The sequence below is a fragment of the Saccoglossus kowalevskii genome, chromosome 2, assembly GCF_978046115.1.
Source record: "Saccoglossus kowalevskii chromosome 2, keSacKowa6.1, whole genome shotgun sequence".
NCBI classification, from domain to species: domain Eukaryota; kingdom Metazoa; phylum Hemichordata; class Enteropneusta; family Harrimaniidae; genus Saccoglossus; species Saccoglossus kowalevskii.
In genome coordinates this window covers 11,490,554-11,503,288 of record NC_140642.1, presented here as the reverse complement: position 1 = coordinate 11,503,288, position 12,735 = coordinate 11,490,554, and the positions used below count along the sequence as shown (strand labels likewise).

Here is a 12,735-nt window from a genome sequence, read left to right as displayed (position 1 = left end):
GAATTTGCCTACATGTTCTGAATTCAAGCCATGCTTTGTGAAGTAAATAAAGCTTCTCTCTCGTGTTGCATTTAAATATAAATTTTGCTTTTCCCAGCGTTTACAAGCATTGGACGATGGATGGGAAGAATTACATAAGATGTGGGAGAATCGTCAACACTTATTGTCACAGTCTCTTAACTACCAGATGTTTAACCGTGATGCTAGACAAGCTGATATGCTGCTCAATAAACAAGATAACTTCTTGACCAAATATGAGGCACCGGTATGTTGTGTGCTATTATTTGAAGTTTATCAACATGGACAATTCAATCCATGTCAAATTAATTATTCAGTACTCAAATTTAACTTGCGTAATGCCTGATTGTAAAAAGAAGGAAAAATAGAATTGTAGTGACTGACAAATTATTTCTTCAACCAATTGATGTTATTTCACTGGTGTAAAAAAATTGCATTATAAAACCTAAAATCTAGAGTCGATGTCACATAATTGCCATCAAGTCAAATAAACAACCTGTTCTTTTATCTCTCCACTATCAGACCAATCTTGAAGCAGCAGAAGAAGCCATCAAGAAACAAGAAAACTTCCTACAAACTATGGATGCCAATGATGACAAGATTAACAGTGTTATTGCCTTTGGTAACCGTCTTTGTGATGATAGTCATTATGCATCTGACAAAATATACAAAAAATGCGAGAACCTCGATGAAAGGTAAGATAATAATAAAACCATTTTCAAGCTGCTGCTCTTCAAATGTTAGAAGGAAGGATAACAGATTATGTTAAAATAATCAAACATGTTCAAATCTGATTTGGCAATGAGAAATGTTAGTCTTGTACACTTGTTTAATTACTTGTTAATGTTTGCAGGAGAAAGAACAACCGTGTAGTTGCTGACAATCAACTCAGCCAACTGCGAGATAATCTGCTACTGCAGAGCTTTGTACAGGAATCTGACGAGATTGGTCTCTGGATAAACGAAAAGATGCTGATAGCTCAGGATGAAACATATGACGAAGCTAGAAGTATACACAGTAAATGGCAGAAACATCAAGCATTTGAAGCAGAATTAGGTGCCAATAAAGAAAGACTAGATAAACTTAATGAGGTTGGTCTAGTAATATCTATTTTTATATTGCAGGGAAAATAATATAGTGGCTATATTGTCTGGTTCAGAGATATGTAGTGACTATTCCACTCTCTACATTGATTACATGTTCATTTTAAACAGTGATAATGTCTAAAATTTATTTATATGTAAAAAAATATAAATGTTAATGCTGATATATATTTATTACCAGATTTTCTTGCATTGGATTCACTCATCTTTAATCTGTTTCTGCTCTTCCATAGCATGGTCACGAGTTGATTCTTGAGAAACCAGAGTACGCTGAACAAGTGGAGGGACGTTTAAGTGATTTAACCGCCCAGTGGGATGAACTAGACAATACTACTCAATCTAAGGCTAAGAAATTATTCGAAGCCAATAGAGCAGCCCTGTTCAGTGCTGGTTGTGATGATCTAGATACTTGGATCAGTGATTTGGAGACGTCTCTACAACATGAGGCTACCGGCAAAGATCTGACCAGTGTCAATTTACTGCTGAAAAAACAACAGGTGAGTTCATATTCAACTTATTTCATTATTGAATGATGAATGCCCCAGTTATTACCAAAACAAAAAAAATCATGAAAACTGCTTCTGATGAAAGGAAATTAGACGTTGGCAAATGGCATTCCTTGTATCATAACTTATTGTCTTAACATTGCCATGTTCTAAAACTGTTGATTCTTGCTCATTTATGTAGATGTTAGAAAGCCAAGTTTTGGTGAAGAAAGAACAAGTCAATGAATTAGAAAGTCAAGTATGTACTTTACAAGATGAGGGTGATCTGGATAAAGTCCGGACTAAAAAATACACCATTGAAGAGAGATTCACAAAGATGTCAGAGCCATTGGCACAGAGGAGAGCTCTCTTGGAAGCTAACAAGAAAACTCATCAATTCAATAGAGATATTGAAGATGAGAAGGTGAGTTAGGAAAACAAGGATATAACGAACACCATTAGTAGCAGTGTTGATATTTTTCCAGAAAATTCCATCGATGACTGTATTGATAGTTCAGGGATCAAGAAATTGACATACACTCGTATTAGCCAAACAAATTCATTCAGTGATTTACAAATTTTGTGAGAAATTTCTGTTTCAATATTCAATCTCACCAAATGCTACAAGTGGTTATTCTTGCTGTTAAAGGGATAGTGTTGGCAGAATTTTGTTTAAAGCCTTTGACATGTCAGAATTTTTTGACTATTTTACCATTGGGAATGTCAAACTTCATACACTTGCGAGGTTAGTTATGTTTAAGGTATTCCAAATCCAACTGCAAACAGCATGATGAGTTTTATTATAATAACTTGGTCAATAAACAGTGCAATGTGCCAAGTTTTGATCAGTGTAACTAGAGAATGTTGTAACTTTCAGATATGGTTTTCGGTGAGGTTACTTTCAACTGATTTTTCCGACAATATATCTTCAACGTTTATTAACACATAAATAGAAGTTAACAACTAATCTTATCTATTTCTAGATGTGGATTCTAGAAAAAATGCCACTGGCAACTTCACTGGACCACGGCAATAGCCTGCTAGCTGTACAGATGCTTATAAAGAAATGCAACTCCCTTAAAGCCGAAACTGATGGACATGAACCTCGCATTGATGAAGTCTGTTCTCGAGGAAAGAGTATGATTGATGAGGGACATCCTAATTCAGAAGATATTGAACGACAAATTGATGAATTACAAGATCTATGGCAAAAGTTACTTCAAGCCATTGATGCCAGAAAGATCAGACTAGAAGACTCAATTAAGGCACAGAAGGTATAGTTGAAGGGAGAGGGAGTAGAAATGAAGTATATGCTGGTTTTAGTTTACTTATAGTGTAATCTCTTGTGTGGCGTTAAAGGTTAGTGTTTTAGGCTAGCATCAAGAAGATGGCGAGTTTGACTCTTATGGGTTAGCTACCCATTCAGCAGCGAAAATTCAAGTACATTCTGTCTCTTTGACAGTCGTAGTGTGTTTTGATTTGGGATATCCAGTCAACTCTGTTTCTCATTGCTCATATAAAAAAAACTTCATGAAAGTATTAGATTGGAATTTAGTTATTTGAAGCTTTCTCTCCCAAAAAATAGGCTTTATGATAGAACAGCAATAACATGCTGAATAAGATGTACAATACTGATGATGTTGAAATGCGAGATTTACCAGTGTACATTCTGTGCTTAAATCACTAATCATATATGGTATTAACAATTTATTGTACGTGTTCTTTAGTACTACTTTGATGCTAATGAAGCAGAGGCTTGGATGAGTGAACAAGAGCTGTACATGATGGGTGATGACAGGGGACGTGATGAACCAAGTGCACAGACGATGCTGAAAAAACATGAAATTTTGGAAAATGCTGTAGAAGATTATGCAGATACTATCAATGAACTCTCACAAGAAGCAAAGAAACTAATGGATGAAGACCATCCACAAAGGTCAGTACAACAAAAGAATCTGGTCTGTTTATGTTTATCCGTTATTATTGAACACTGTTAGTAGTACAATCTGTCACCCACACTCAATTGTTGTATCTTAACAGTGAACAAATTGCTGTACGCCAGTCTCAGATTGATAAGTTATATGCTGGTCTCAAGGATTTGTCAGAAGAACGAAGATCTCGTCTGGATGAAACATTGAAATTGTACCAATTGAATCGCGAAGTGGATGATCTAGAACAGTGGATTGCAGAGCGTGAGGTGGTGGCTGGCTCTCATGAACTTGGGCAAGATTATGAGCATGTGACAGTATGTATTTGTTTGATTTACATGGTTCTCGCCAATCTGTTCTTTCTCACCCATATATTTTTCTGTACTTTTCATGATAATGTTCCTAAAATTGTCCACCAACTCTTTGTAGATGTTACAAGACCGTTTCCGTGAATTTGCCCGTGACACTCATCATATTGGCCAAGAGCGTGTTGCCAACGTAAATGACATTGCCGATGCATTGATTGAAGCTGGACACACCGATGCGGCTATCATTGCTGAATGGAAAGATGGTCTCAATGAGGCCTGGGCCGATCTGCTTGAATTAATTGATACCAGGACGCAGATGTTGGCAGCCTCGTACGAACTACATAAGTTCTATTATGATGCAAGAGAAATCCTTAGTAGGATAGTGGTAAGTTGGTTTAGACCTCTTTGTAACTCATTCTTCTTGTCTTCACTGATTGGGGTTTCTATTTGTTTATTTGTGGTTTTGTAATACAATATTTACACCAGTATTCTGAATGTGAAAAACAACTGCTGGGTGATTATACACTTTGCAGTCGTAATATAATATAAAAATGATAAGTGCCCAAACCGATAAAAATTCTTGTTACTCGCAGTGCACACATCTTATACTGAGATTTCATAAAATCTGAATCACCAGTATAAACATTTGTACAGCTAACTGAACAGAATTGTGTAACGTTTATCCTATCTTGCAGGAAAAACAACAATCCATGTCCGAAGAACTCGGCAAAGACGGCAACACTGTATTGAACTTACAGCGAAAGCATTCTGGATTTGAACACGATATCGTTGCCCTCGGCAGTCAGGTACAACAACTACAAGAAGATGCTTTGAGGTTGAGAGAAGCGTATGCTGGTGAGAAAGCAAGAGACATACACGCTAAAGAGGCAGAAGTTGTCAACGCTTGGAGGAGCCTGCAAGCCACTGTTGAGGGACGTAAAATCAAACTGGCTGATACCTCGGATTATTTCCGCTTCTTGAACATGGTGCGAGATCTAATGCTTTGGATGGACGATGTGACAATTCAGATTAATACACAAGAGCAGGCCAGGTAAATTAAAATGAGACATCTTAAAATTCATTGTACCCAAGTATGACCACTCTCTCATTTCTATTGAGTATCTCACAATATCATTTCTGGTCATTTCAGGGATGTATCTGGTGTAGAGTTACTAATGAACCAGCATCAGAACATCAAAGCCGAAGTTGATGCCCGTGATAATAGTTTTACTGAATGCTTTACGCTGGGTAAAGAAATGTTGGGTAGAAGCCATTACGCCTCCAAAGAGGTAAGTCTGATACTATATTGTGAATAAACATGAGAAAATATGCTGATTGTTGCATGTAAAACTTCATGACATCTATTAAAACACTGTTCATTACAGGTTTTAGCATCAGCCACAAAAATGAATTGTTTCATTCATTCATTCATTTCAGATTCGTGAGAAGTTGGTAAGTCTTGGCAATCGTCGTGGTTCTATGATCGGCGACTGGGAACATAGATGGGAATTCCTGCAGCTCATCTTGGAAGTATACCAATTTGCTCGAGATGCTCATGTAGCCGAGGCATGGCTTATCAGTCAAGAACCACACTTGAGGAGTGAAGAGTATGGAGTAAGTGTATTATTGTGCAAACTCATTTTGTTAAAATGATGTATATAAATATTATTCTTATATATTTTGCAACTGACTTATTATTTTCCTTAATAGAATTTCTTACATTTTAAATGTCAACATTATGTGAAGTAATTGAGTTTCTTCTTTTACAGATGACCTTGGATGAAGTGGAGCTTTTGATCAAGAAACATGAAGCCTTCGAAAAATCTTTCCACGCTCAAGAAGAAAGGTTTTCGGCATTGGAACGACTTACAACAGTAAGTACTATCAGAGACATTACTGGTACTCATAAGTCCTGTTTCCAGATATTCATCCCTATTTTAAATGACTTGTGTATGCAATGTATACAAAATTAACTAGCATGTCATGAAACACGATCTTTCTCTATTTGGGATTATAAAAGTAAAGTATCGTTAATTTAACTGATGGGAAAAAAAAATAGGTTGATAATTTACCCCAGTCAGATTGATGTGAATTTCAAAAAGACAAGAGGAAATGTTTTCAACAACAAAAAAAAGAAAATAATAACTTGTCTTGTTTTGCAGTTTGAATTGAAAGAACTACGCAAGAGACAAGAAGAAGAATATCGTATGATGCATCCAGATGCTGATATCCCACCTCGTAAAGAATCGCCATCAATGAAACATAAAGTTATAGAAGACTTCTTAAGAGAAGATAAAGAAATGGAAGAAATGGATAAGTATGTGTTTTTTCTTTTCTGAATCTGAAGATGAACTACAGTTTTAGTCAAAGTATGGATATTTCCTCACAAAATGGGTATTATTTCAAAATAATATCTGAATGATAGTGTAATAATTGAGTTCAATCTTTAGATTCATGTCTTATCATTTCTCCATAAGATTGAGGAGACGACAAATTGAAATTGATGAAGCACGTCGTCATGAGATGCAAGTAGAAAAACTTCAATATGAAAAAACACCTGAACATGTTGTTGAAGAGCATAAAGAAAGTGCTGGGGAGCCGCACGTCAATGGTGAAGAAGAGAAACCAGAAACGGCCCCAGCTGTAAGTAGGCGTGGTGTTGGTGAGGGCGAAGCTGGAATGGGTGAAGATGTGGAAGCAGAAGGCCAGTTGGCTAGAAAACATGAATGGGAAGCACATGCCAAGAAAGCGTCCAACAGGTAAGGAAACTGTTAAATTTGTGAAATGATAATAACATTTCTTTTGTACTTGGAAGAAACACTCAATCATGTGCATGGACAGAAAATTGTGCTCTAAAAAATGCCAGTCATAGCAGTGTTTTGATTTCATGTTCATGAGACACCAATACAAGATTATCTGTGTAATCTGTGTGTAGTAAGCCCTCTTAAATCCTTGATAATAAATCTGTCTGATTCCAGGTTTTTGACCTCACATACAAACACTTGTTTACATTGATCACAAAAGCATTTTATAACATGTGGAAATAGAATCATGTCACTGAACCCAAATGTTTACACAGAACAACATCTCTTCCTGGCATATTGGTTTTCTCTCTTCATATTATTACTACCGGTACAACCTGAAAACAAAATGTGCAATATTAAGGTTATCATGAGAATATTGCAAATTCTGCACTCGGGCAGTACACATGTCAACCCATACAATCACTGGTACTGCCTTTGTGCATACTTTGTTTGTAGTACTTTCTTGCTATAATCTCATAGCTTCCATGTGTAACAGTGTTGATTTGTTTTCATCAGATCTTGGCATCATGTATATGTGGTACAACAAGGCCCTATGCTATCGTTTTACAAAGACAAGAAGCACAAGTTACAAGAAATTACTTTCCACGGTGAAGAACCAGTGAGTGTCCTCAATGCAAAGGTGAACATTGCTGGTGATTACACAAAGAAGAAGCATGTTTTCCGACTCAAGTAAGTCATGTCACATATGATGTGTTCTAAGTTAGTTTGTAACTTCAGACATTGTTTTGATAACCATGAGTTGAACCCTGAGAGACTAGATCGGCAACCGTGATGCTATCTCCAAATGTTCGCTACATTGTTTCCCCATTGCGTTCTCATGATATTTTGTCTGCTTACCGCCAAAATTACCACCAAAGTTCTGTTTCATGTTAGTCGCATGTCATTCCTAATATGGAACGACAGTGTTACGGTTCGTTTGTATGCGCCAATCATTAGCAATTCGTTTTTTTCGGAATGTTTTTCGGCATGAAACACTAACACTTCTTCGATTAATTGTCACCAAGACAAATGCAGCTCCAACGTTAACTCCAACTACTTTAACCAGGCAAAGCGCTGTCGTGAAAAGCCCGATTCAGGCAGTCGTCTTAACTTCTACTACGGTAGCTTCGTAACCTGATGCTCGTTACGCACACCCTCCTTTCTATGCTCTCTACAATGTCAACTCATGAAACTATTATTGAACAATCCATATTTTATTAGTCCCCGTTCGGACGAAGTCAAAAAACGGGGACTTATAATTCGGTCTCCGTCCCTGCGTTCGTCCGGAGTCATATCTCAGAATCCCTTGGACCGATTCCGTTCTTTCTTTGCATGTGCCTCATACTTTATCTGGGACATATGCACATGCAGTGGTTTAGCGATTTGATTCAAAATGGCCGACTGGCAGCCATCTTGTTTTTTGAAAATGTTGTATTTTGGACATGCTCTGTCAGTTTTCATTCAAATTTGGTACATAGATTATACACGTTAGAATACATGTCCATGATGATATATTTCACAATTGGATCAAAGATGGCAACTGGCCATCTTTTTTTTTTTTTTTTATGCGGTATCTTGGAAGTGCTCTGTCAGTTTTCATTCAAATTTGGCACATACTTTATACATGTTAGGATGCATGTCCATGACAATTTGTTTAAAAATCTGGTCAAGGATGGCCGATTGACAGCAATCTGACTTTTTGGCCTTACTACTATATTTCCACAATTTATGTACCATTTTCATTTTGTATTTGGCACATACATCATACATATCAGTTTGTTTCATAATCAGATCAAAGATGGCCAAGTAACGGCTGTTTTTATTTTTGGCCATATTTACTACTACACGGAACACGTGTTTTGATGTAAATAAACAATCTGTTGTATACGCCACTTGGAACTCAAGTTTCAAGGACACGCTCGCGACAACCCCCCCCCCCCCCCCCCCTCGCTTTAATATGACAAGCACAAAGAGAACTTTCAAAAATTTAACGGGGACTGTGTCATTTTCAATGATTTGTATTAAGAAGTATTTGCTGTACAATTTATTGATGTTCATGCTGAGTATAAATAAACAAGTTTAAATTATACCTCGCTTCTGTTCAACTCAAGAAAACACAACTCTATCAATGTCCGATTATGTGACGAAAAGAACACCTCAACGCCTAGTTTTGCGATATAGTTGAATGCTATGACAAACTATAGCTTTGTATGCTTCCAATAAAGTATGGAGTTATTTTATGGCCTCCAATGTGAAAGGTCATAACAGTAAATAAAATCCAAAACACTAACGCTTTCATGTTTACTTCCTGTGTCATCTGTAGTAGGGGATGAGAAGTCCTTGGTGTGTATTGTAAAATACATTGAATCACTAATTTCAGGTCTAATACTGAATTCTGACGTAAATTTGCCCAGGGCCGTTAAACGGCAGTTTGGGTTTTAAAAAAAATAAAATTGGACCAGGGCGATTTTTCGGCATTTTTTTTTAAGGTGTTATTTTAATCTTTTCTAATACCTAGAAGTGTCCCCGTAGTCATTGACGCCTATTCAAGAGTATTGATGATGTATGGTTAGCTTTGTTTCGACAATAAGCTGTAAACAATGTTAAATTATTCTTCAAATTCTCAGTTTATCTTTTGAAAACGACTGATTTTTTTTATTTAAAAACAAATCATGCTGCTTTCCCATCAAAATCCAAGCCAAAAGATCATACAACATCGGCAAATCTCTTCCGTCAGGCTGCGTTCAATAACATTAACATATTTTAAATGAGCTATGGTAATTTGAACACGTTATCATCATCTATCGATTTGACCTGTCAGGTCAAGGAACACCGTCTCAGGTCAAAACATGGCGGTTATTCATTTCTACAGCATAGTGTTGAAAATGCGATTGGAATCATTCGCTTACGATGACAAGATTGCGCTACCTTGATCATTTGCTACTAAGTAATGCAGTTGTGTTCGTTGTTATTTGAAACTTCTTTTAGAATATACTTTCGTAACTAATAAAATGAAACAAAATAATTGTATTTGGTGCACAAGGTTCGTTAATGTGATTTTTTGGAGAAAGATGCGCGGTCTACTTTTCAATCCAGCTAGAAAAAATGTATACAATTTTAGATTATCTTCTGCAATAGTTTCTTTCGTTTTAGGGGGTTCAACTGCCTGTGTTGAAAATCGGCGTAGGAGGATTTTTCAATGAAAATATAAGCCCCCTAAAAATATTTGATGATAATTTTTTGAAAATTTGAACCCCAAATAAAGGCACACCAGCCGTGAAATCGCCCAAGGCAATTTTTCGGATTGGCGAATTTACACCAGAATCTGGTAGTATTGACAGCTGTCTTTCTTGCCACTTTGTTAAATAGTTTTATTAACATTCTGTGATAAATTGCTGTTTCATTTCTCAGACTTGAAAATGGTGCAGAGTTTCTATTCCAAGCCAAAGATGATGAGGAAATGAACCACTGGGTAGATAGTTTAAAGAATGTGGCTGAAGGAGCTCCTGAAGGTGCGTCTGCTGCAGCAAGGGCTGCTACCTTCCCAACAGAGAGTGTCACATCACCGGGAAAGAAAGATAAAAAGAAGGGTGGATTTTTCACTCTGAAAAAGAAGTAGACAAACACCTGCATTTCATAAATAAATAATGTATGAATAAATTTTGACAGTAGTTTTTTGGTAGTCATCCATATACATCCATGTTGTCAGTATAGTGTAAACTACCAGTAATTTTCTGCATTGCCATTTTAACACATTTCTTAGCCTGTTTTTAAAGATTTTTTCGAGTACAAAGTGTTAGTACTCTTTATGTAAACATTTCTCTGTCTTGTTGTTTGTAGCCTGTAATTGGACTGTGTGTTATAAAAATTTAAAAAAAACTGAAAATGGCAAGATTTTTTCATGTGATAAAGCTGTGCGTGTCTTGCTGATAGCACAATACAAGGATGTTTTCAATGTTCTATGTGGACTTCAAAGTTGTGTATAGTAGCATTAACATTATATATATATAGAAGTATTTGTAGAATTTCTCCCTGTCATATTCATTTTCCTACAATCATTGTTTTTAAATCTGCAAGGAATCAAGATTTAGCATGTTAGGCTTTTAAGCATTATTATGTGGGCACGTGGGAGTTTTAAAAATTCATCAAGCTCTTAGTTGATGCATTTTTTTTTCACCAAACCCTAGTTCATAGTTAAATTGATTTAGGTTAACAGACGGGGTTTTATTAATTAAATCTATAGAACAAAAAAAAAGAAAAACGCATGTGACTGAAGTTACGAAACTTGTTTTTGTACTTCTGAAGATGTAACTGGTTGAAACTGCTTGCAAAGTTTTTTTTAGTATAAAGAGTTGAATGAAATTGATAGACAAATTATGGGTTGTGCACCATTTTGTTGCCAGATGTAACTACTAGTATACAATTGCCCGTAAGCACCCTGTAGATATTTCCGTTTAGAGTCCACATACCCAATGCTTTCATTTTTGACAAATTTGTTATTCAGATCTGTGTATGCCTTGCCAAATATTAAATGTTAAACTGTGGCACCCCCACCCATAGACATGTATATGGTCAACCCTTAAAGCTAGATGTCCATTTGTTTTTGCAGTTTTTATATTTTTTTGAAAACTACCTTTACCCTGTATTCCATTTTCTTTTGAGATTGTAATATTGCTGCCACACTTTTACACTGATCAAAACTAGAAAGGTGCTTGCAAGAGACATTGTGTGCCTGCAAAACCTGTTGTTTTTTATTTGCTTGAATTTCCTCAAAAGGTTACCACCAACCTTCCTTCTGAAATAGCTGCACACAGTGTTTTATGCTCGCCTGTTCTACTTGTACATTTTGCAATAACATTTAATACTATGAATGTTACCAACTAGCTTTGTGAAGACCATTCTCATCAATAAATTTTGGTCGTACACTGCGAGGGCTTGACCAAATATACTTGTTGATTTTGTTCAATATTGTGATGGATGTTAACCAGTAATAAAAATATTGGGTGATATATACGTGAACTAATATTTATTTCCTGGTTGATAGATGATTGCTGGCATATTGTCATGTGGCTGATGGTCAATATATTGTATCCATGTTTAAGTATCTGTAAGGGCATTTATTGAAGTTGTGGTATGACCGTATAATACTACTCATTGTCATGTATTTTGATAACTATTTCATTAGCATTTGTCAAAGATTTTTAGGCTTCGATTAATCTGATATTTGGTGGGTGAAAAATTAAAAATAAATAATGATGCGATTTTAGTCATCTATTGTTTTCTTCCTAAGTTTTAATGAAGTTGCTAATTAAATTGGTCATATTCTCAATGGATAAAATATTTGGTGTTTTTAACTTGGTGTTCACACTCGCCTTTGTTGGGTAAATTCATACACGTCTGGAGTTGGAAAACCCCTTTTGATTTTTTTTGTAATGTGCTTTATTGCAAACACAAGCTTCTAAGGGATTAATAAATCTCGAGAAAAAACGTCTTGCTGTTATGTGTTCTTTCTGAATGTAGATGGCAAGTGTCTATAATGGCTAACTTTTGAAAAACTGGAGTAAACTGTAGTGTGTATTCTATGAGTACCTTATCTAACACAGAATTTGCAAGTATATTAAATTTCCTTGGCCGTTTCCCCCTCAGAAAATACTTGGAAAGTACACATGGATACCTACGGTAGATGTCATATTAGATTTTGTCCATTGGTATTCATTGGTACAAAATGAGTTTCTTGTATTTGAGTAACATTTTGTGAATTTTAAAGGCACGTTATAGGCCATATTAACAAATCTACATGTGGTAAACTGTTTTTGATGACCAGAATCCTAGCTACCACCTGTCCTCACTTTATAAAATTAATTTCTACTGTATGTGTGGTTGAGAGCAACACAAAACTAGGAATGTTTACTTGCAGGATCAACCTGTTATTTGATTCCAAAATTAAGGATGCTTCTGTTACTCTCCTGTTATTTAAGGTTTCTTGTGAAAGTGATCAATTCAAAGTTGCCATGCTAACATATGTAAAGTTAGCTTGAGCTTTCAGACCAGGAAATAAACCATCAGGGATGCTCTTTATATTTGTCCTT

At 35.9% G+C, this 12,735-nt stretch overlaps 1 protein-coding gene across 1 annotated transcript in view; it reads left to right on the top strand.

Annotated features, from left to right (window-relative positions):
- LOC100378402 (beta spectrin-like) overlaps window positions 1-12,132 on the top strand; it is a 48,827-nt gene extending 36,695 nt beyond the window's left edge. The window contains 17 exon segments of the mRNA NM_001184853.1: window positions 98-265; window positions 541-713; window positions 872-1,109; window positions 1,355-1,618; window positions 1,809-2,030; window positions 2,590-2,880; window positions 3,334-3,542; window positions 3,647-3,851; window positions 3,964-4,227; window positions 4,538-4,893; window positions 4,993-5,131; window positions 5,280-5,456; window positions 5,612-5,716; window positions 6,005-6,159; window positions 6,320-6,601; window positions 7,163-7,336; window positions 10,058-12,132. Coding sequence (NP_001171782.1) covers window positions 98-265; window positions 541-713; window positions 872-1,109; window positions 1,355-1,618; window positions 1,809-2,030; window positions 2,590-2,880; window positions 3,334-3,542; window positions 3,647-3,851; window positions 3,964-4,227; window positions 4,538-4,893; window positions 4,993-5,131; window positions 5,280-5,456; window positions 5,612-5,716; window positions 6,005-6,159; window positions 6,320-6,601; window positions 7,163-7,336; window positions 10,058-10,265 — 3,630 coding nt within the window. The 3' untranslated portion in view covers window positions 10,266-12,132.
- The last annotated feature ends 603 nt before the right edge of the window (window positions 12,133-12,735 follow it).